General features: G+C 42.5%; 1 protein-coding gene across 1 annotated transcript; it reads right to left on the bottom strand.

Moving 5' to 3' along the window:
* Positions 1-605: 605 nt before the first annotated feature.
* On the bottom strand, positions 606-21,449 carry tbce (tubulin folding cofactor E). Its single transcript, XM_063197965.1, has 17 exons — positions 21,322-21,449; positions 20,087-20,224; positions 19,343-19,427; positions 18,257-18,421; positions 16,131-16,216; positions 14,771-14,870; positions 12,700-12,802; positions 11,899-11,975; positions 10,698-10,790; positions 10,036-10,100; positions 9,074-9,138; positions 8,537-8,692; positions 5,345-5,498; positions 4,096-4,164; positions 3,226-3,285; positions 2,951-3,042; positions 606-1,733 (listed from the first exon to the last, which is right to left on the bottom strand). Exons 2-17 carry the CDS (start codon positions 20,214-20,216, stop codon positions 1,638-1,640), a joined length of 1,596 nt encoding a protein of 531 aa, XP_063054035.1. The 5' UTR covers positions 20,217-20,224; positions 21,322-21,449; the 3' UTR covers positions 606-1,637.
* Positions 21,450-21,479: the final 30 nt, after the last annotated feature.

A 21,479-nucleotide genomic window follows, 5' to 3' on the forward strand; every position in this document is an offset into this window, starting at 1 on the left:
TGGTGGCCATTTTGAACATTTCAATTTTGGTTTCACGCAACAATTCCATTTCTAACATTAATAGGTACATCATCATGAAGTATATATTTACAACATTTCAGGCATTTATGACGCAGTACATGATGGTTTCACTAATATGGGTTGGCCATATTGGATTTGGCGGCCATCTTGAAAATACAGCATTTTTCGCGGCGCCTCCAACGATAACATTGATCAGCATATTAAGAAGGACATGTGTACCAATTTTCAGGCCTTTACTACAAAGTGTCAGGTAGTTTCGTTAATATGGGTTGGCCATATTGGATTTGGCGGCCATCTTGAAAATTCTTAATTTTTCGCGACGCCTCCAACGCTAATATTAATGAGCATAGGATGAAGTATATGTGTACCAATTTTCATGCTTTTACTCAAAAGTGCATGATCAATTCACCAATCCGCTGTACTATTATAACTTATATGCAAATTATCATTCAATCATGGTGCAATTTGCGAACGATGTCAAGACATCGCAAACAGGTAGCACATGGGTAGCCCTTGGTAGCCCTCAGGCCCAGAAAGGTTGGCCACCCCTGCACTAGGGTAAATAATACAGCTGAAACATGTGATAGTGCTTCATATATTTATTTAAAATCAAAGACATGAGAGGACATTAAAAAAACAACAACATCAAAATACCTTCCTTTTCAGAACGTATTTCTCCATGTCTGTGAAATCCAAATACACCCAAACGATTTGCCAACAGATTGACGCAGGCAATGCCAAATCAATGTTCATTTGAGCTTCAAAGCAGATAATACTCCATTGCAGCCATCCAGACGTGGATAACGAAAGACACAGCACAGACCATCTCCAAGCGATCAATGACAAGCTTTTCTTTCAAGCAATGACACAGAGCACGTTTCCAGGGTGACGTGCTTTATCAGGAAAACACCTCATGGAATCGTAAAACCTTTTTTCTTTAATTAGCTGGGAATGCACTAGGGCTGCACGATATCAGAAAAAAAATCGATACTCTATAACAGCATGCAATACCTCGATAACGATATTTAAACGATATTTAGAAATATAGCCGAGTTTTTTTCTTGTCACTGATTTCTCGGTCTGTGTGGGGGGCGTGGCTGTGGTCATGGCAGGCTTCTTCCGCGTTAGCTGATATTCAGCTGGTGATTGGACTGCACATAAATGTTTTACTTGTTTGCGATAATTAAGTCATTTTCACGATATGCATATCGCCACTCTTGATATCGCGATTTCGATACATTTTCGATATATTGTGCAGCCCTAGAATGTACCCAGTGCTATGAGACTAGTATTTGCTTACTTTCAGCAGTGTGAGTGTGATTCTATTAGCAGTAACTAATTGACAAGAAGGCAAGCAAACATAGAACATTTGTTAAGACTTGAAGGAAAAGATGGTAGTCTGCTGTGAAGTCACTGTGATTGTTCGCTTTCTCCTTGGTCCGTAATTTCTTTCTTTCTGACAGTCCTCTTCCAGTTCTCCAGGATTGAAAGGACTGTGGAGATGCTTTGGGCCTCGCATATTAAGGCCATCTTTGTGTGTGTGTGTGTGTGTGTGTGTGTGTGTGTGTGTGTGTGTGTGTGTGTGTGTGTGTGTGTGTGTGTGTGTATCATGGCTGTCACGACCAGCGCACCAGTATGCTGTCTCCGTCCTCTATGGAGTAAAACTGAAGCTCCTTCAGGTCATTATCCATCTCTACTTCAGCACCTTCCATCTAGTACAGATGAGAGAGAGAGAGGGGGGGAGAGAGAGAGAGAGAGAGAGAGAGAGAGAGAGAGAGAGAGAGAGAAAGAGAGGGAGAGAGAGAGAGAGGGGGGAGGAGAGAGAGAGAGAGAGAGAGAGAGAGAGAGATGGAGAGAGGAGGGGGGGGAGAGAGAGAGAGCGAGTGGGCGACAGTGTGTGTGTGTGAGAGAGATGGAGATAGAGAGAGTGTGTGTGTGTGTGTGTGAGAGAGAGAGAGAGACAGAGAGAGCGTGAGTGTGTGTGTGTGTGTGAGAGAGAGAGAGAGAGAGAGAGAGAGAGAGAGAGAGATAGAGAGTGTGTGTGTGTGTGTGTTAGAGAGAGAGAGAGAGAGAGAGAGAGAGAGAGAGAGAGAGAGAGAGAGAGAGAGAGAGAGAGAGAGAGAGAGAGAGCACTTATTCACAGTACATTTTGACGTCAGACATACAGTACACTGTGGTGCGGTTATAAAAATGTCATTGTACATTCTAATTTACCCAGAACGCAATTGAGGTAGTACATAAAGTGAAAGTGGATGGTGAACATGAAGGTTTGATGATTATTATTACTTAACTTCACCAAGACATATTCACAAAGACAGTAATCGAATGTTGGACCCAGTGTGTGGAGGCCCTTACGCTAGGGACACATGCAGGCAAAACGAGCGAAGTGAAGAGAGGTGAAATTCAGTGTTCCATTCTGACATCTTAACCGTCATCAGGTCATCGTGGCGAAGCAAATCGAATGAAACCTTTGTGTTGTTGATTTGATTGGCGTAATTCGCTCCTAATTTGCACAATATTAAACTTGGTCGAATAATTTAGCTTTGCTCCTGTTCGCTTGTCTTCACCTCCCTCATAGGAATGAATGGCGAAGTTCGCTTCGCCTTGCCAAATTCACTTCCATGTGTCCCTAACATAAAGGGCCGTACACACACATCGCTGCTATTTACCATCTTCTCGCTTGCTCACCTACTCGCCTCTCTTTCATGGAACGTTCGCTGAAAGTTCCAGCAGCTTTAACTGCCAATGAATAGGCGAGAAATACCAAACTCTGCCTTCCAATTGGTTACTCTCTTACTCGCCTCGCTGGAAGATAAAATATTTTCAACTCCGGATCCGCCCACATCACATCGCTTGTACAGTACTCGCCTTTAGTGTCCCTTGCCAAATACACGTGTATGTGCTAGCGTTAGTGTCCCGCATGGCTTACCCGTGTGCCAGTGTAGCTGAGGTGTAGGTCCACCCCTGGCAGCTTCAGGAGCCTGTGCAGCAAACCTTTCACCTTCTGAAGCTCCATAGAGCCTGCAGACCACAAAACAGACACACGCACACAGGATGCAACAAATTAGATACTTTCCCTCTTAAATTTGCACTATCAATCGTATTATTGCTACTTCTTAATATTGCACTATCAATCACCATCTGCCATTTCTTGATCGATAGCAAAAATCATTTCATTGATATAGAAATTGCAGTCATAGTTACATGGTAGTTTCTTCGGAATAGGCTTCCTGTCAGTGTCATCGGGACAGGTGAACGTCAGGTCTGCAACAAAAACATCACACAAAAAAGTCATCATTCATTATTACCTCCGCCAAGGAGGTTATGTGATTGTCGGATTTTGTGTACGTTTGTTTATTTGTTTGTTTGTTTGTTTGAGGTGTGTGTGCGTTTCTGTCCACCAGAGGGCAGAGGTGCTCTTTCTGAGTGCTTTTCTAGTTCTGTATGTCAGTGGTTCTTAACCTGGGGTGCGGGCACCCCCTGGGGGTGCGCAAGAGACTTCAGGTGGTGCGCGGAATTTTGTTTGTGTTGAGGTTGTGACCAAAATTCTGATAGTGAACATTATAATTAGGCCAAGTCAAAACCTAATTAAAAGATGTATAAGTCCCCATGTAAAGTCATTAAGGCATTGATTAAGGTCTCATGCAAGAATCATTGTAATTACCGGTAATCACTTAAATAACTTTTTAGTGCATATACACATGTAGAAGTTTGGGTAGGGGGTGCGCTGCGTGTCTTGGGCACAGGTAAGGGGGTGCGTTAAGAAAAAAAGGTTAAGAACCACTGCTGTATGTGGTACCCATGTTGGCCGATGCACAGCATGGCAGCCAACTTGAATCAGCTACACACCAGATTGAGGCAGAGTGATAAAATTAATTGATTAGCCAATCGTATTTCAGGCGATTACTGCAGAAGATTGATTTATAATTTTGTCCTTTTACTGCCCTTACTCATTACAGAAAAGAATTGCAATTCTGAGAGACAATTCTGCATGTGCATGTGCGTGCGTGGTTATGTGTGTGTGTGTGTGTGTGTGTGTGCGTGTGTGTGTGTGTGTGTGTGTGCGCGTCTTACTCAGGAGTTGGTTCTTGAGAGCGAAGGGTTTCTTGGTGACCAGTTCCCCCTCGTCTGGGGCTCCATGTTCTATTGAGTGACACAAACACGACAGCTGTCAATCAACCTTCATCCTATCTAGTCCAATACATGGGTTCCCCGTGTTTATAAACACAATGTTGTGAGGAGGGGCAAGACACTGGTAGCCAACCACTTGAGCTAATTATTTGACTGTCAGCGGTTTCCAACAATCAGAGGTTGAGTTGTGCGCAGCTAGTGTTGCGCAGCCAGGAGAAAACAAGATATTAGAACCCATGTATATCTGAAGTTCTTTCTTTCTTTTTTTCCTTCTTTCTTTATTAACACCTCATGCAGTTTCCTATTGTCTGGCGCTCCAGGCTCTAATGGGTAACACAAACACGACAGCTGTCAATCACTCTGCAAGCTAACAAACTCGGCACTGAACTACGCACTGAAACCATGAACACTGAGGTGCACAAGTGCACCATTTGAGAGTCAGCACATCACTCACTCTGTATTAGAGCTAGGTAGCACGGGTGCTCTGCTCTCCCCACACACACACACACACACACACACACACACACACACACACATACACACACACACACACAGACACACAGACACACAGACACACACACACACACACACACACACACACACACACACACACACACACACACACACACACACACACACACAAATCACTCCATCACTCACTCTGTATTAGAGCTAGGTAGCGCGGGTGCTCTGCTCTCCCCACACACACACACACACACACACACAGACACACACACACAGACACACACACACAGACACAGACACAGACACAGACACAGACACAGACACACACACACACACACACACAAATCACTCCATCACTCCATCACTCACTCTGTATTAGAGCTAGGTAGCACGGGTGCTTTGCGAGGAAGGCAGCCCCGGGGTTGTTCTTCTCTGGGTCCCAGTGCCCTCCACACCTAGCCTGATTATCATCGACTTTCAAATCTCTTCGCGACTTGGTCTGACCAAGAACATAACAATTAACATTTCCCAAACAGCATTTCCCAAATGGCCTCCCTTGGTTTGCTAATGATTGTTTGCTTCCCAACAAAGTGGGAGGAGTTCCCTTATTTGCAGGAACTCAGAAAGCACTTGCATTGACTCTTGACCTGACTGGCAGCAACGCTGGAGCTCTTGCGTCACTAGGAGGGCACGGCCTGGCACACACACAAATCACTCCATCACTCACTCTGTATTAGAGCTAGGTAGCGCGGGTGCTCTGCGAGGAAGGCAGCCCCGGGGTTGTTCTTCTCTGGGTCCCAGTGCCCGCCGGACTCCAGCCACTGCTTGCCAAACATCTTGAGGTAGTCCCGCTCCGCACCCCTCCTCTCCACAGGGTCAATCTGACATTCAAACACGCAGTAAGAGAGACGGACATATGCGTAAAACATAACATCACAAAACAGTTAAAGAATTCCGGCAGTTCTCTAAATGTATGTAGAAAACTGCCAAAATTCTCCTTAAAGATTACCAGTTTAATTATTTTCATGCAGATCCGACTCACTCACTGTTTGCTGAAAAATCTTAGCTACATTATACAACATTCCTGTGGTGTTACTGAGGGTCTTAAACACTATAACACACAACAGGCTTTTTAATTCATTATCGCGTCACGGCAGTAAAAGGCTTAAAGGGGTATGCCACTATTTTGGAGCTTAATACAGTTAAAATCGTTGGCTGGGGGTTATAAAGGTGGTAAAGTGTCTTATTTTTCATGTTAAGCGTTGTCCTGCTTTAAGACATGTTAAAAGAGGGATTATGTCGCTAAGCTAGTGAAAGTCAATGGATCCGTGTAGCATTGTAGCATGCTACACGGATCCATTGACTTTCACTAGCTTAGCGACATGCTCCCTCTTTTAACTTGTCTTAAAGCAAGACAATGGCTTACATGAACAATAAGACACTTTACCACCTTTATAAACCCTGGCCAACGATTTTAATTGTATTAACACTAGAACTACCAGGATTTTTCTGCCTACCTAAAAGTACCAGAGAGGGGTCATTTGACCCAGCGGCTTTTACCGAATACACTAATCACTCATTTTGTTATGGTAATGAGGCTGTTGGGGGCCGTGTGTGGGGTGAGGGGTTCACACCTTACAGTGGACAGATAGCTTCTTCCCAAGGGCTGTCAGCCTCCAAAATCACCACAGGTAAATAGCAACTTGCATGAAGATATCAGCAGCAAAGACAGATAGCACAGTTTGGCGGACAGTGTGTTACAGTTTTTCTCCATTGGTTTGGCTCATTTCTTGAAACTGAGATGTCATTCTCAGAACATGGACAAATCCCAAAACTAATTTGCAGTTCTTCACAACAGAATGGCATTTATCATTGCTTTCATCAAATTTCAAATGCTTTTGTACATGTCTCAATCATTTACTACATCCTTGCAAATGGCTATGTACAAGTATCCTACAGTTAACACAATCAGCTTACATTTAGTACAATTTTCAAATGAATGTACCTTGCTGATCTATCCCAATTGGTTGATTCTCAGTGTAATGGTTGTCCTGAAAACATGTCAGCACATTTTCTTCATATAAGTCATCATATGCAGAATAGTCTGCTCAATTTTCAAGATAGTGTTAGGGAATTGGGATAAAATATTTTGGAACGTTTTGGAAGATGTCATATCAAAATTATGATAATCAGGTTAGTATATAACAAATGAGGAGAGTTCCACATTGCAGGTGACTAAGATTTGACCAATCCAATCCAGAAACGAATCGCTATGAAACAAATATACAGAGTATCAGTTGATAGGAATACTGGCAGAGTAAGAGCTGTAGCACCAGTATGTGCAGGTAAGTCAATTATTCATTGTTTATCATTTTGTAACGTATAAGTAGCCAACACTGTGCAGACTGGGTTTCCAATTCTGAGGGTGTCAGTATCCTCCTCTTTACATTTGGAATCCAGCTTTACAATACAGTGTATGACCAAAGCATTTTGCTGAACAGGAACAGAACATAATCAACATTATGTGCCTGTTCTCTTTGTATCAAAAACTACCCCAAAAAATCTGCATATGCGTGCACTCTAGGATTGGAACCACAGTGGGTCGTATTGACTGTGTGAAGAACATATTGAGCAGCATTGCTGTGACTATATGACCCATCTACATGATTGTTTTTGTTTTACTTTATTCATCTCTTTTTGAGAGACTTCTAGCGCTAGAAGGATATAGGGGCGGGCCTATAGGGGGGGATAGACAACTGCCCCCGGGCCCGGGCCCCCCCAGGCCTGTGAGGGGGCCCGAGTTCGCCCCTTCCTTGGCTGACGGGCCCGGGCCTGCAAGTACTCGAATAATCTAATGCACTTCCATCGAAACGCGGGGATTTTTACGCGATTAGAAACTGTCATCAGATGTTTCATTGACGGCATTACGCCATAGCCATCGGACGCTATTATAGACCAGCAGGGTAGACTACAACATGACGGTGGTTCATTTAAATTATAACAACAGCAAAGTAGCAAGGTAGCCTATATTTAATTACTATATTTCTTTAGGTCAATGATGGCAACCATTATCCACACAAATATGTTTGAAATAGCAATATAGATATGTTTGTGTATTTTATTTTTTTAAAACATGGTGAGCTGGACTTGTGGGATATATCGTAATTCACTCTCATTGGTTGTATGCAGAGAGCGCGCAAATTGCTACTATTCTGTTGTCGGATGCTTAGAGCAATGGCCTGGATGGCAACGTTGTGTTTTCTGAAGCCAAATTAAATATATGTTTGTAACTAAAAACTGCAAACATAGCCTACAAATGTTCACTGAAAACCTTCTTGGCTTGCTTGAAGGCAGAATATCTAATGTGACTGTGACTCAAGTGACAGCTGTGAGCTGCTAACAGCCACATTTCCACAACAAAAGGAGTGTCCGCAGGGGGTCCAAAGGGTCAAATGACCCTCTTGTGGGTCTTTTAGGTAAAAAGGTCAATTGACCCCTCTGTGTTAGTTCTAGTGTTAAGCCCCAAAATAGTGGCATGCTCCTTTAAGAATCTCATTAAGTCCCTGTAATTGGCACCCCCCTTCATAAGACTGACAAGACATTGTCATAACTATGACATTACAAATGTCATGAACATAGTGGGGGTGCTGTGGCACAGCGCGCTAAGCCCCCCACATTAGGGCTTGCATGCCCATGGGGACCCGGGTTAGAGTCCAGCCTGGGTCATGTCCCAACCCTGCCCCATCTCTCTCTCCACTCATTTCCTGTCATAAATCTTCGCTTTCCTGTCAATAAAGGCACAAAACCCCCTAAAAATATATTTTAAAAATGTCATGAACATCAATCACTGCTGTGTCAAGCATGTGCCTAAGTACGCACGTACGCATGTACGCACGCACGTACGCACACACCAGCCTACCTGTCTACTGTTGAGTGTGTGTAGCTGGCCTATGCGTGCGATGGTGATCTGCCAGGCGGTCTCAGGGTTCCTCTCGCCAGACTCAATCAGGGGGTTCCTCTGCACCATCAGGTGCTCCAGGCTAGCCAGCTTCTCCAACTCATTCAACACACGCCACTGAGGAGAGAGAGAGAGAGAGAAGGGGAGAGAGGAGGAGAGGGGGGAGAGAGAGAGAGAGAGAGAGAGAGAGAGAGAGAGAGAGAGAGAGAGAGAGAGAGAGAGAGAGAGAGAAAGAGAGAGAGAAAGAGAGAGAGAGAGAGAGAGAGAGAGAGAGAGAGAGAGAGAGAGAGAGAGAGAGAGAGAGAGAGAGAGAGAAAGAGAGTGCAAAGTTAATGTATTGATGTAAGATGATAATGCATCATCACTGTAATGATAATTATGATAATGGTGATGATGATGACAACGACAACAACAACAAAACAACAACAACTGTGTATTATGAATGATCAATATTACTAATAATGGTTATTATTATTTTCAATACCAAATTAAATTTACCTCAGTGATGTTGTTGTCCCTGAGTGCCAGATTCTGCAGGGCGGGGAACATCGCCGTCTTGGAACCTGAGCAACATTAAAGAAGCTTGCACTAAGTATGCAAATATACTGCACAGTGAAGGTAATGATACACAGGGCAACTTTTTGAGCAATGTTGCCAGGCAACATCAACATTGGCTATTCATTTTCTGATGGAATGTTTAAAAAAATGTTGTCTGCTGCTAATCCAAGTCCTCCTGATACAAATATTATATGATAAACTGTCTAAACAATAGTTTGTAGCATTGTTGCCCAGACAGATTGCTCAAAAAGTTGCCCTGTGTACCATCACCTTAAAGGGGTATGCCACTATTTTGGGGCTTAATACAGTTAAAATCGTTGGCCTTGGTTTATAAAGGTGGTAAAGTGTCTTATATTTCATGTTAAGCATTGTCTTGCTTTAAGACAAGTTAAAAGACGGAATATGTCGCTAAGCTAGTGAAAGTCAATGGATCCGTGTAGCANGCTACAATGCTAAAAAAAATTAAAAATAGTGGCATACCCCTTTAAGAATGCATGTTACTGGGGCGTCACCCAATGGGGCGTCATCCTCCGATGGAACGTCTGAACGGCTCTACCGGTGCTACTGTAAAAGGGCCATTTGCATCTTGCCATGTTCATACAGGAGTCTCATATCAAACTTGGGCAGAGAGCTTCAAACAAATCATAGGCATATACGCTTCATTCAGGCTCTTGAGATTTTTCAATAAAAATGTTGGTATGTTACAGCTGAATGAATAATCTCTAATGCAAGATGGGGGTCCTAGGATTTTAAATGCAACTTATTTTATGTTTATGTGCATCAGAGGCGATGGTATTCAGGTTTTTATAGGCTGAGGGCAACTCTCCCAACAAGGGCTTAGGCATCCAGCAGGCGTTTTTTGCAGGTGCTTTAGGCATCAATGGGTTAAGAGGCAAGTTTACCTGCTGGGACGTCGTTGAACTCTATAGTCGACAGACCAGTGTCGGCAAGAACAAGAGTCTTCAGCCTGTAAACAGGGATAACTACGATGTTAGACAGAACACTGAAAAACAGGTGTTGATTGCCAAAGAGGCAATGCTGATACGCATGTCAACGAGCTCTTGTCAGCTGCACAAATTTCACTTTTTACAGGGTTCCCACACCTTTTTCATGAACGAAGTCAAGCACTTTTCAAGCACCTTCAAGCACCCAATTTTCAGTTTTCCAGCACCTTTAATAGGAATAGGAACAGGAAGGGGGTGTGGGGGTCCTCCCCCAGAAAATGTTGTGTTTTTGAGATGCAATTTCCTACATTCTAATCAATTTTAGGGTGTCGAATGGCAAATCCCATCTGACATCTCACTTCCTCAGATTTTTGATGTACCTGAACAATGCATTTCTATTATTTGGCCCACTGAGTTTGACTTGACACAAATATCAAGCATTTTCAAGCACTTCACCAAAAAATCAAGCATTTTCACAACCTTGAAATCACTTAATTGAAATTCAAGCATTTTCAAGGAATTCAAGCACCAGTGGGAACCCTGTTTTTAGTGTGGGCAAGGGTAGAGGAGGTGGACTGACTCACTTAAATTCTTCACCAAATCCTAAGGCGCTTGCTTACCCAGACAGAGCGCTGATTTCTGGGAGTGTTTCTGAAGCGATGGGGTTGTTGGTGAGGTCCAGCGTGGTCAAGGATTGGAGAACATCAACAGGCCTGTGGGAATGAAAAAAGGGTTTGGAGGTAGGGTGCGCACATCCACAGGTAGTTGTCCAGGTGCCAGACAAAAGGTAGTAGGTAGTGTGATGAAGCGGTCTGCACACTGTGTATTAACTCCAAATATACTTTATTTCATTTAAACATACGGCAAAGTTTCGATCCAACAGAGGGATCTTCCTCAGGCAATGAGAACAATGGTCTGAGTTGACTTACATCACATGACCTACAGATAGGCTACCTGGCAGAAAGGTGCGTGCACCCTAAGGTGACAAGTGGCATAGCGTGATCACAACCGGTGGTCAGAAGAAAACAAAAAAAGGGGACATCATGGATGGGGCGTTGCATAGTCAATGTGCGCAGCGCAAGTTAATGCACGTCTGCACAGTGACACAACTATTTCCCCCCACAAACAAAACATGCAATGTGGGTCATGCATCAAAACTTCAGGATGTGCTTTGTGGCTGTGTATGCATTAGGATGCATCGACTACGTAGGCCCCCTAACACGCTGTTTACACGTACATGGATATTTTTGAAAACTCATTGGTTTTAGCCTCTCACTTACACCTAAACCGAGCTTTAGAATGTGCATTTCAAAACTCATGCATTTAAAAAAATATCCCAATCAAGCGGCTTAAGGTTGAGTTTCCATTTTAATCCACATGTCGTTTTAACACGTAAACGGATAAAAAAATATCTGCATTTAAAGGGACACTGTGCTGGAAATGGTCAAAAAGTATGCTGCGATGTGAAACTGGGCTGCCTATTGCCAAATTTGATCTTTACATGAAAGTTTACTAAGTATTCAACAAATATTTTCTAGTATGGTCCAAGTACAGTCATTTTTGCAGCTAAAAATGGCTATTTTTGGAAATTCAAAATGGCAGACCATGGAGAAGATCCCCCTTTTCATGTATGCAAAGTGCAATTTTTCCAGTCATAATGAATACTTAGAATTTGATGCTGGTGGTAAGTATTCATGAAAAATGTAACATTAGTGAATGGGCATCATGAATTCTGGAAATAAACAACTAAAAATCTCACACAGTGTCCCTTTAAATGACCCGTATACAGTACATGTAACCCAGCACTCTAATCCACCTTACCGCTGCAGTTGAGTGATGTTGTTGCGTTCGAGGTAGAGCTCTTCCACCTGGGGCCACATGCCAGCACACTGCAGCACCTGCACACAGGTAGGGGAAGACATGACACCATTAACCACGAACGAACAGACACACAAACACAAACTCGGACGATCACCGTAAAAATATGCATTTTCCTAGTAGGCTGAACCCGTGATTAAATGAAGCAATAAGCCACGAGGGTGCGTTACGCCGTGGGTTACGCTCGATTGATAACGGCCAAGGGGAGTTGGGCACGACGCGAAGCAAGCGGAGTGCCGTAAACGTCCCCTTGCCCGTTATATATAGAGCGTAATCCACGGACTCAAGTGGCTTATTGCTGATCACTTATCACTGTCACACTTAATCACTGACCAAATTTCTTTAAAAACGCTTTAATGACAATTCATTTCATGCGTGACGAGTTGACAAGTTGAGGAAGTGATTGTGGTTACCCCGGCAACGCTACTTGGCGTGCGTGCGTGGCACTGCCAGAAAGTACACTTCGCTACAAAAACTCAGCAAGGGGTGATAAACACCGCAGGAATGAAATGTCTTTGCAATCACACTGATACCCCAACCACAGATGGTGCAAAGATGTGCTCTTCTTGCAGACTTCCTACCCCAACTGCAACATATTCTCTTTACTGACGTAGATGCGCTGGGTCTAACTTGGACACGCATAGAATCTTCATTTGAAAGGTGTAGGTTTACGCTCGATTGACCACAGCTATAAGCCAATCAGAATCGAGAACCGGACAGCACAGTGTTAGATTGTGGTATTACCTGGGGCCAGGTGAGGCCACAGCCTTGCAGGATCAGGACCTTGAGGTTGGCGAAGGCGTGCCTCAGAGATGAAGGGTCGGAGGGAACGCTCAGCCTGTTGTACCTGCATACAGTCAGGGGAGGAGATGGGGAAGGGTTAGGGAGACATCAGAGACATTAGGGGTGTAAACACAGTCTCCATGAAGATACGATTCAATATCGATATCTTATTATTCGATGCGATGCGATTTGATTATTTTCGATACTTAAGAATGCCCCACGATACAATACAATACGATTTGACTCGACTTTTTTCCAATGACTTTTCCACTTCCATTACCTGTATGTTATGGAGCTAGGGCATTGGGCAGGGGCCAGCGATTCGATTTTCAATACTTAAAAGGTACACTGTGTAAGATTTTTAGTTGTTAATTTCATGAATTCAAGCTACCCATTTACTAATGTTACCTTTTTCATGAATACTTACCACCACCACCATCAAATTCTAAGTATTCATTATGACTGGGAAAAATGCACTTTTCATACATGAAAAGGGGGATCTTCTCCATGGTCCGCCATTTTGAATTTCCAGAAATAGCTATTTTTAGCTGCAAAAATTACGCTACTTGGGCCATACTAGAAAATAATGGCTTATTACTTAGTAAACTTTCATGAAAAGATCAAATTTGGCAATAGGCAGCCCAGTTTCAATGAGCAGCATAGTTGCAGTACCTTTTTTAAACCTTTAAGAATGCTCCACAATACGATTCAATCGTCAGATTATATCGCAATATATCGAGAAATTTTTATTATTATTTACACCCCTAAGAGACATGAATACAAATATATAAGGAGGATGTTTTGTTGTGAAGAAATGTGACTTTGATGTACTATAATGATCTTATGCATACAGTATAACGTTAATATGCATGGGATGTTGCACCCGGCCTAAGTTAGACATCAGTGAAATGAATGATGTGGATGAGTGGCAAATACATAATAAAGGGTGAATGGGTTGACGTTTGTATTTGTCCAAACAAACAAATAAATAAATGACCAACAGATTTGTTGCGTCTCAAATGGCGTACTTGTGCACTTCAGGCATGTCTCAGTGCGTGGGCCGTGGGGTGCTCACGTTGACAATTCAAACACACTGAAGACCTCAGTGCACTGTGTACACTATGCACTAAATGTCTGTGCACTGACACAAGTGTGCTGCGGAGTGCTCGGAGTGCTGCCTCACAATGACAATGGGAGTTGGAGTTTCCCAGATGGGTCATTTCACGTGAAATCAGACATTTTGGGACCCGACCGACCCGGATTTCAACCATACTAAGAACCGAACACCAGCATTTCAAGTGTTGTTCATGACATTGCAGGCTGCGTTAAGACAAGGAACTGACCATTTTAAAATATGAGTTTTTTAGATATTCAATTTAAAAATTTTCAATTTATCATAATTCATATTCTGAGGGTTGTTGTATTCCAAGCTGATTGTGTAATTTGTAGAGCCAGAAAAGAGCCTTCAAACAACACCACAGACAGCTTTTTGTGACTAACACTGACTGATATAATCAAGGCTGAATGTATAGTGTCCTACCCTCACATGTGAACCTTTCCTAGTCTGTTTCTCCCTATAATATTCATGTCAGATTCAAACCAATGCAGTTCTGGGGTGCTACCTTGCTACTAAAAAGGCACACCAAGTATGATTGAAATCCGGGTCGGTCGGGTCCCAAAGTGTCTGATTTCACGTGAAATGACCCAGGTGGACTTTCACTGGAGTTTCTCAATGGGCTTTCAAATATGAGACAAAAGTTGTGATAGGCCTCCGCTCATCTGTTTAGAAGGTGCAGGATTCAGTAGAAATTTCTGTATAAAAAGAAGACAATCCGCACACTTCAGGTCTATTTTTTACTTGACTTGCAAGATTTCGGTCCTTAGACCTTCATCAGGCAGAGACTCTGCCTGATGAAGGTCTAAGGACCGAAAGCTTGCAAGTCAAGTAAAGTTTCTTTGCACAAAAATAGACCTGAAGTGTGCGGATTGTCTTCTTTTTATACAGGAATATGAGCCAAAGAAATGGACTAACCCCAGATGCAGTCCTGTCAGCTCTGGCAGCTGCTCTGTGATGGCGGCCAGTGGCTCCCAGGACCACAGCAGGTTATGGGAAAGGTCCAGGAACTCCACATCTACACGGAGGAAAGCAAACAAACAAACAAAACATAAGCTGACAACAACAATAAACATAAGCAACAAAAATCACACTAATGCCTCTTTTCCACTACCTTTTTTTCTGATAGGCCTACAGCTCGACACAGTGCGACTCGGCCGCCACTTTTTGCTTTTCGATAGGGCACGACACAGCTCAATCGAAGAGCAAAAATTGGCGGCCGAGTCGCGCTGTGTCGAGCTGTAGGCCTACCAGAAAACTGGCAGTGGAAAAGAGGCATAAGAGAGAGTGAAAGACAGCAACCTGCCCCCTGGCTAACATGACTGACATGACGCATGCAGCGATGCGTGTTTGGCACAACCCCAGACATCACGGGAACGGGAGGACACAAACACAAAAACACAAAGACAAAAAATCAAACAAAATAGACAAACAGAAAGTGGGCCAGGGAATATTCATATAACATGACTACCGGTAAGTGATAAACCTATAGTTAGCCTATATGATAAACTTGCTAATAGATACACATCATGTATGTAAGAAAATGAACACTCCAGGCTCCTCTATTTGATAATTAACCACTACCCTGAGGTTACCCAACCCGCGGGGGTATTCCAAGAAGCTGGCTAAGTGATAAACATGGCTACGTTAATAGAATAGCCCAGTGTTTCTCAACCTTTCTTGGGCAAGGCACCCTTTCAATTCATGAAAAATTTCAAGGCACCCCAAACCAACAAGCCGTAACATGGCATCGCATCCAATACCACACAAGCTTAGAAAAGTAACACAAGTAACGCACCCCTGTTGAGAAACACTGGAATAGCCCACAGGTGTCGCTCAGTTCAGATAACGAGACCTGCAGGCTCTATGATTGCATGATTTACCAATACCTCAAGGTAAACTTAACCCTGCTTACTTTCTAAGCCACCTTCTTGGAGTTCCCCACAGGTTTACTACTTAGCCATGTTCTTGGAATACTGAGGGCCACTGCAATACCTGGCCCAACTCCCTTGGGCTGGTAACAAGCTTATACACCCTTGATTAAATGGCAAACAGTACATGCAATGGCCTCAATGTTCAGAAACAGGAACGCTATGCTATTTAATCATAGCTGTATGATTACAGTACACTACAGCCATGTAACAAGCGTATACACCCTTGATTAAATGGCAAATATCAAAATCAATGGCCACAATGTCAGACACAGAAATGCTATGTTATTTAATCATTGCGGTATGATTACAATACACTACATATTACAGCCAGTGACCCATCTTACCTGGTGTGGTGTTCTTGATGTCATCCCCAGGTGTGGCACCCCAGACCTCACAGCGCCGCAAGGCCACTTCTCTGAGATTTTCCGCCCTGTCGAGATTTAGAGTGACTAAATTAGTTTTTGCCAAAAAAGTAGCTCTTTCACAATAGCAATTAACCCATTTTGTCCTAAAGTTTTTTGGGAAAGGGTGCCGTCTGCCTATTGAATCCTAAATATCTCAGCCTCCGAAGCACATACAAACATGAAATGAGTTATATTTAAAAGCCTAGAACTGTCCTTTTGCATTAGAATGTGTTCATTCAGCTCCAACTAATCCTCATTTTTAATAAAACAGCTCAAATCTCAAAAACCTGAATGCAGCAAGTATGTCGCTGCAGGACAAAATGGGTTAAAACATACAGACATAACCACAGCTCACACAACCACCATGGCCTCAGGTGCACAAAGTAAAAAGTACTCGTGTAGTTACAACACTAATAATAATAATAATAATAATAATACATTTTATTTTTGAGCGCCTTTCAAGATACCCAAGGACACTTTACAATCAAAACAAATACATAACAGTAGGGAAAGTAAAACAAAGCTTCAGTGAATTAACAATAGGAGAGTAATTAAAATGCAAAAATAAAATAGAAATAAAAGTACAATAAAGATAAATGTTTTCAAGTAAGAAAAAGAAGTAGAATGCATTTGAAAATAAAATAAAATGAGGGAAAAAAAAAATAATAGTATGTAAAATTAAAAATAAACTGATGATTAAAATAAAGTGGAAGTGCCTGTCACTGAAGTGGAAAAGCAGAAATGAAAAGGTGTGTCTTAAGCTTAGATTTAAAAGTAGATAGTGTGGAACACTGACGAAGAGACAGTGGGAGTGAATTCCAAAGTTTGGGGCCAACAACACTAAATGCCCTGTCGCCCATGGTGCGCAGGTGTGTGGAGGGAACTGTAAGGAGGAGTGAGTCAGTGGAGCGTAGTGTGCGGGTGGGATTGTATGGGGTGAGGAGACTTGTGATGTAGGAGGGTGCAAGGTTGTGCTGGGCCTTGTATACAAGGAGGAGAATTTTGAAATGGATACGTGAATGGATAGGAAGCCAGTGTAATTGATAGAGGATAGGGGTAATGTGATGCCAGGGTCTGGTGTGTGTGAGTAATCTAGCTGCTGAGTTCTGAATGTATTGTAGACGGTTAATCAATTTAGTAGGGAGACCAGTGAGTAGGGCATTGCAATAATCTAATCTGGAGGTTACGAAAGCGTGGATGAGGGTCTCAGCAGAGGTAGGGGTAAGAGAAGGGCGGAGTCTGGAGATGGTTTTAAGGTGGAAAAATGCTGTTTTGGTGAGGTGTTTGATATGGGATTCAAAGGAGAGCGAAGAGTCGATGATGACGCCCAGATTTCTTACTTCAGAGGAAGTGGAGGTAAAATAGTCAGGGATAGAGAACTGAGAAAGGTTTATCTTTTTAAGTAATGATGGAGTGGCGATGATGATGGCTTCGGTTTTGTTTTGATTAAGTTTAAGAAAATTTTGGGTCATCCAATTACTAATTTCATTTAGGCAGGTTGTTAAGTTAGCGAGGGGGAGTGGATGGGAGGGTTTGGTGTGAATGTAAATTTGGTAGTATTTTAAACTTTTTTTTTTTTTAACTTGCATAGTTTATACACTAGTTATTCCACTGCATCTAATGAGGTAGCTACACCATCAGAATATGCACTACTTTTACAGTACTTCATATCGTACACCTCTGCAATATGGCAATACGGGTTTAACTCGAGGAGAGGTGGGAAACAGTATACTTCAGGAAATGTCACTTTAATATATTGCCCCACCACATTTTTTGCATCAGTTTAAGACCAAATCATGCAAGAATACAGCCCTACAAAGCAAAAAGGCAGCAACTACGCAGAGCTGACCGGAGGAGTACAATGACTTGTACATTATTGACATGTAGCAGTTTCATTACTTTATATTACAATTTTCTTCGCAGATCAATCATGTAATTTACCTTCATATTTTGATATAAGTATCATTAAAATCTTAACTCATTTTCAACAGCAATGCAAGTATTGCCCTTTTGCTTTGTAGGGCAGAACACCCAGGACAGGTTCATCCCACAGTTTTAATGCTTACTTCTGTTTGTTGGAAAGCTTCTGATACCTATAGTCGACTGCTATACCCTTGATGACGGGTTCGGTACCCTCCCTCTCCCTCTCGTAGCGAAGCTTTAATGCAGTCACGTAGTCCACACCGAAGCTGGCCTTCTTCGGACGAACAAACGACCCCCCTGTAGGGTGACTGTGTGTAAAAAATGAGACAGAAAGACAGGAATTCACATCTCATGCCGAACTGTCTGTTTAAGTGATTCTTAAGATTTGCAAAATCAGTCATTTTGCTTGATTTCACCAAACACGATCACATATTAGATTTAGCGAGTTTAGTAGGAGCGGGAAAGGATCTGCACACTGCTTGCAAAAGACTTAATTTATTAGGAGCAACGTTTCGATCATAGATCTTCTGCTTTTTTGCTGGATGTGCGCACTTTCCACTACACTCTATTTAGCGAGTTTAGGCCATCCCTGGCAACTGAAATAAAGGAATATCATATTGTGAATATTACATTACGTTTGGCAGACACTTTTAACTAAATTGACTCACAAAGAGGACATTCAAGCAAGTGGAAGTCAAAATCACTAAAGCAAAAACCCACATTCAGATTACCTTGAAAAGGACAACAAACACAGGCTACAACAGACATGCTTAAGAAGAGAGTGGGTGCAAAAGAAAAATCAAAGTTTAATAACAATAATATCACAGGTCTCTCATCCTTCCACCGTCACTTCCATGTAGAACAGGGATGGGCAACTTTCTTGATAAAGGGGCAACATTTTTCATCGCCACCATTAGAGGGCCACATGGCCACGCATTTCAACTACGAGAGACGCTACAAAAAGATAAATAACATTGTCTTGTGTATTTAATGCCAGAAGATTTGTTAAACCATGACATTTTAACATGATTTCTTTGATAAACAACCGGGACAACATGTTTAGTTTTTTGAAGAACTGACTTTACTTTATTTTGCTTTACTTTACAAAATACTTATGTAGAGTAATGCTGGCACAAAATTATATTGTGTTTATCTCACAGTGAGTGAGGAGAAGGGCTGCACGTGACCTGATGTAGAATTTAACATGAAAATGGAAATGAACAGTTTACCTGCAGGTAAAGTAACGGACTCCCTCATGGCATCCATCATGTTTGCCTCGTTCTGGATTGTCCCACTCCACCCCAAGCCACAGACCTGTGATATTCAATTCAATTTATTGGGACCATGTACAATTAAAACATAAACATTGCCATTTCATGCATTGTACCAGAGTCAGCCTCAGGCTAGTTTGCATCTGTAGTCCCTGACAGAATATTAAACATTTAAATAAAAAAAAAGAACAATGAAATAAAATAAAAAAGTAAAGCCATCAAAAACACAAGAATATACACATAAAACAATAAACAAATCACTGGCAAGTACCCTGGCTAAATCTTAAGCAGTGGATTCGGTATTCGGCAGAACCTTCAATACGTATCCCTAAACTAAATCAGCATTCTATAGGACACAAGTGCAAAATACCAGCATGTGTCAGAAAGTAAAATCACAGTCAGCAGTTATTGTCACATTGTTGGCTTGCACTGGTCATCCAAAGGAATTGAATTTATTATCCTCACACATGGGAGACATAGACAATATTATTGCATTAAGTAAGCTAAGAAGTCAAAAGTGGAAGCACTGCCACAACTTTCATCCTATCAGCTCAGAATCTACTGATCACAATTAAACTTCAAGACAGGATTTATGAAGCTGAAATGTTCATGAATGTATAATAAAAAAAACAGCATAGGCTACACTTAAACTAATGTAAAAACATATTGCAATATCATTCAATCAGTACAACAGCAATGAACCTTTTGTCGGAGGCACCATGCCAACGAAGAGGACGGTGGCAATCTCCCCATCGCACGCTATTCTTCTGCCCACGGCATCTGCAGGTACGCCCTCTTCCATGGCGGGCTGCTCTCCGTCTTTGACCCGCATATGGTGGGCTGGTGGTGGGTAAGAACGTAAGTTAGGTAGGCCGTGTGGGTGTGGCACTGCACTGGCTCATCATGGGTGCATCCCAATATGTGACCTTGCCTCCTCCACTTGCCTCCTCCACTTGCTTCTCGTCATGATGACATCACTAACAACAGCATTATATTTCAATATCTTGCAAAAGCTCAATTGTAAAGTCTTTTTCTCATTTGCAATTGGGATGGTGGGTGAAAAACAGTCCCTCAAAAGTTGTTGTGGCGAGGCTGACAGCTGGGAAACTTTATCGTTTTCTCCACGGAGGAGGGGCCAGGAGGCGGGACGAGGAGACAAGCACAAGTGGAGGAGGCAAGGTCACATATTGGGATGCACCCCATGGGTCGGAGAATCGTTTTGATGATTCCCTGATTGTCGCTCCCAACGCAGGACGCTCCCCTGTCGGCTCGCTCCCACTAGCCAGACTATCGATCCCACCGCAATATAACGGAGCTCCGAGCTAGTTATCTTTTTGATGTTAGTTTTTTGTTCCTAAACCTAACCCTAACCCTAACCCTAAACCTAATCCTAAATTGCTTGTATGTGGTAGTGTATGATAATACGATAATCGGGTGAGACTACACGTCCGGGAGTGATAGAAACACCTGGGACTACACGTCCGGGAGCGATCTCAGTTGGGAGTGTCCATCTGCCACCGGTTTTGAGAGCTTCTTTTCTTAACATCGCGAACCGTTAGTGACAGTGAGCAAATTAAGTAGTGCACTAAGTAGTAGCCTCCTCCCCCCATATGTAGACAAATGAAAAATCTCCAGTCACACTTTCTGAGACGTCATTGTAAGACACACTCCTCATAATACTCAATGTTTAGAGGCTAAAGCTAGTGCCCTTTCTATTGCTGTGTTTACTACCTTAACAGAACAACCTCAAAATCGCGACTGACATTTTTTAAAAGACATATTAAAAGGCATTCTAATAATGCGCAAAATTCACAGCAGTATGAGACTGACAGGGCAACATGTCAGGAATGTCATGAAGTGCTAGCCCCAGCCCACTATGGACAACAACTACCATTACAGGCAATTTACTTTCAAAACCAAAACGATGCGTTGTTTACCTTAAGAGGAAACCCCGGAGTGTCCCTTAAAGGTTAATAAATACGCAGGTCCAGGGAAATCCACAGAAAAGTTAACGACTTTCGTGAACGATTTTGCACCAAGCGTTTGTCGTCTGATGATAACAGGACATGACGTCACATGTGGTCCTACTTACAAA

Source organism: Engraulis encrasicolus, chromosome 1 (genome assembly GCF_034702125.1).
Source record: "Engraulis encrasicolus isolate BLACKSEA-1 chromosome 1, IST_EnEncr_1.0, whole genome shotgun sequence".
Taxonomy (NCBI): domain Eukaryota; kingdom Metazoa; phylum Chordata; class Actinopteri; order Clupeiformes; family Engraulidae; genus Engraulis; species Engraulis encrasicolus.

Excerpts from the sequence above, each read along its gene's own strand:
- tbce (XM_063197965.1), bottom strand. The coding sequence starts at position 20,216 with ATGCGGGTCAAAGACGGAGAGCAGCCCGCCATGGAAGAGGGCGTACCT. Across the intron at positions 10,101-10,697 it reads GAAATCAGCGCTCTGTCTGG|GCTGAAGACTCTTGTTCTTG; the intron begins GTAAGCAAGCGC and ends CCCTGTTTACAG. Across the intron at positions 1,734-2,950 it reads TCAGCTACACTGGCACACGG|ATGGAAGGTGCTGAAGTAGA; the intron begins GTAAGCCATGCG and ends CATCTGTACTAG.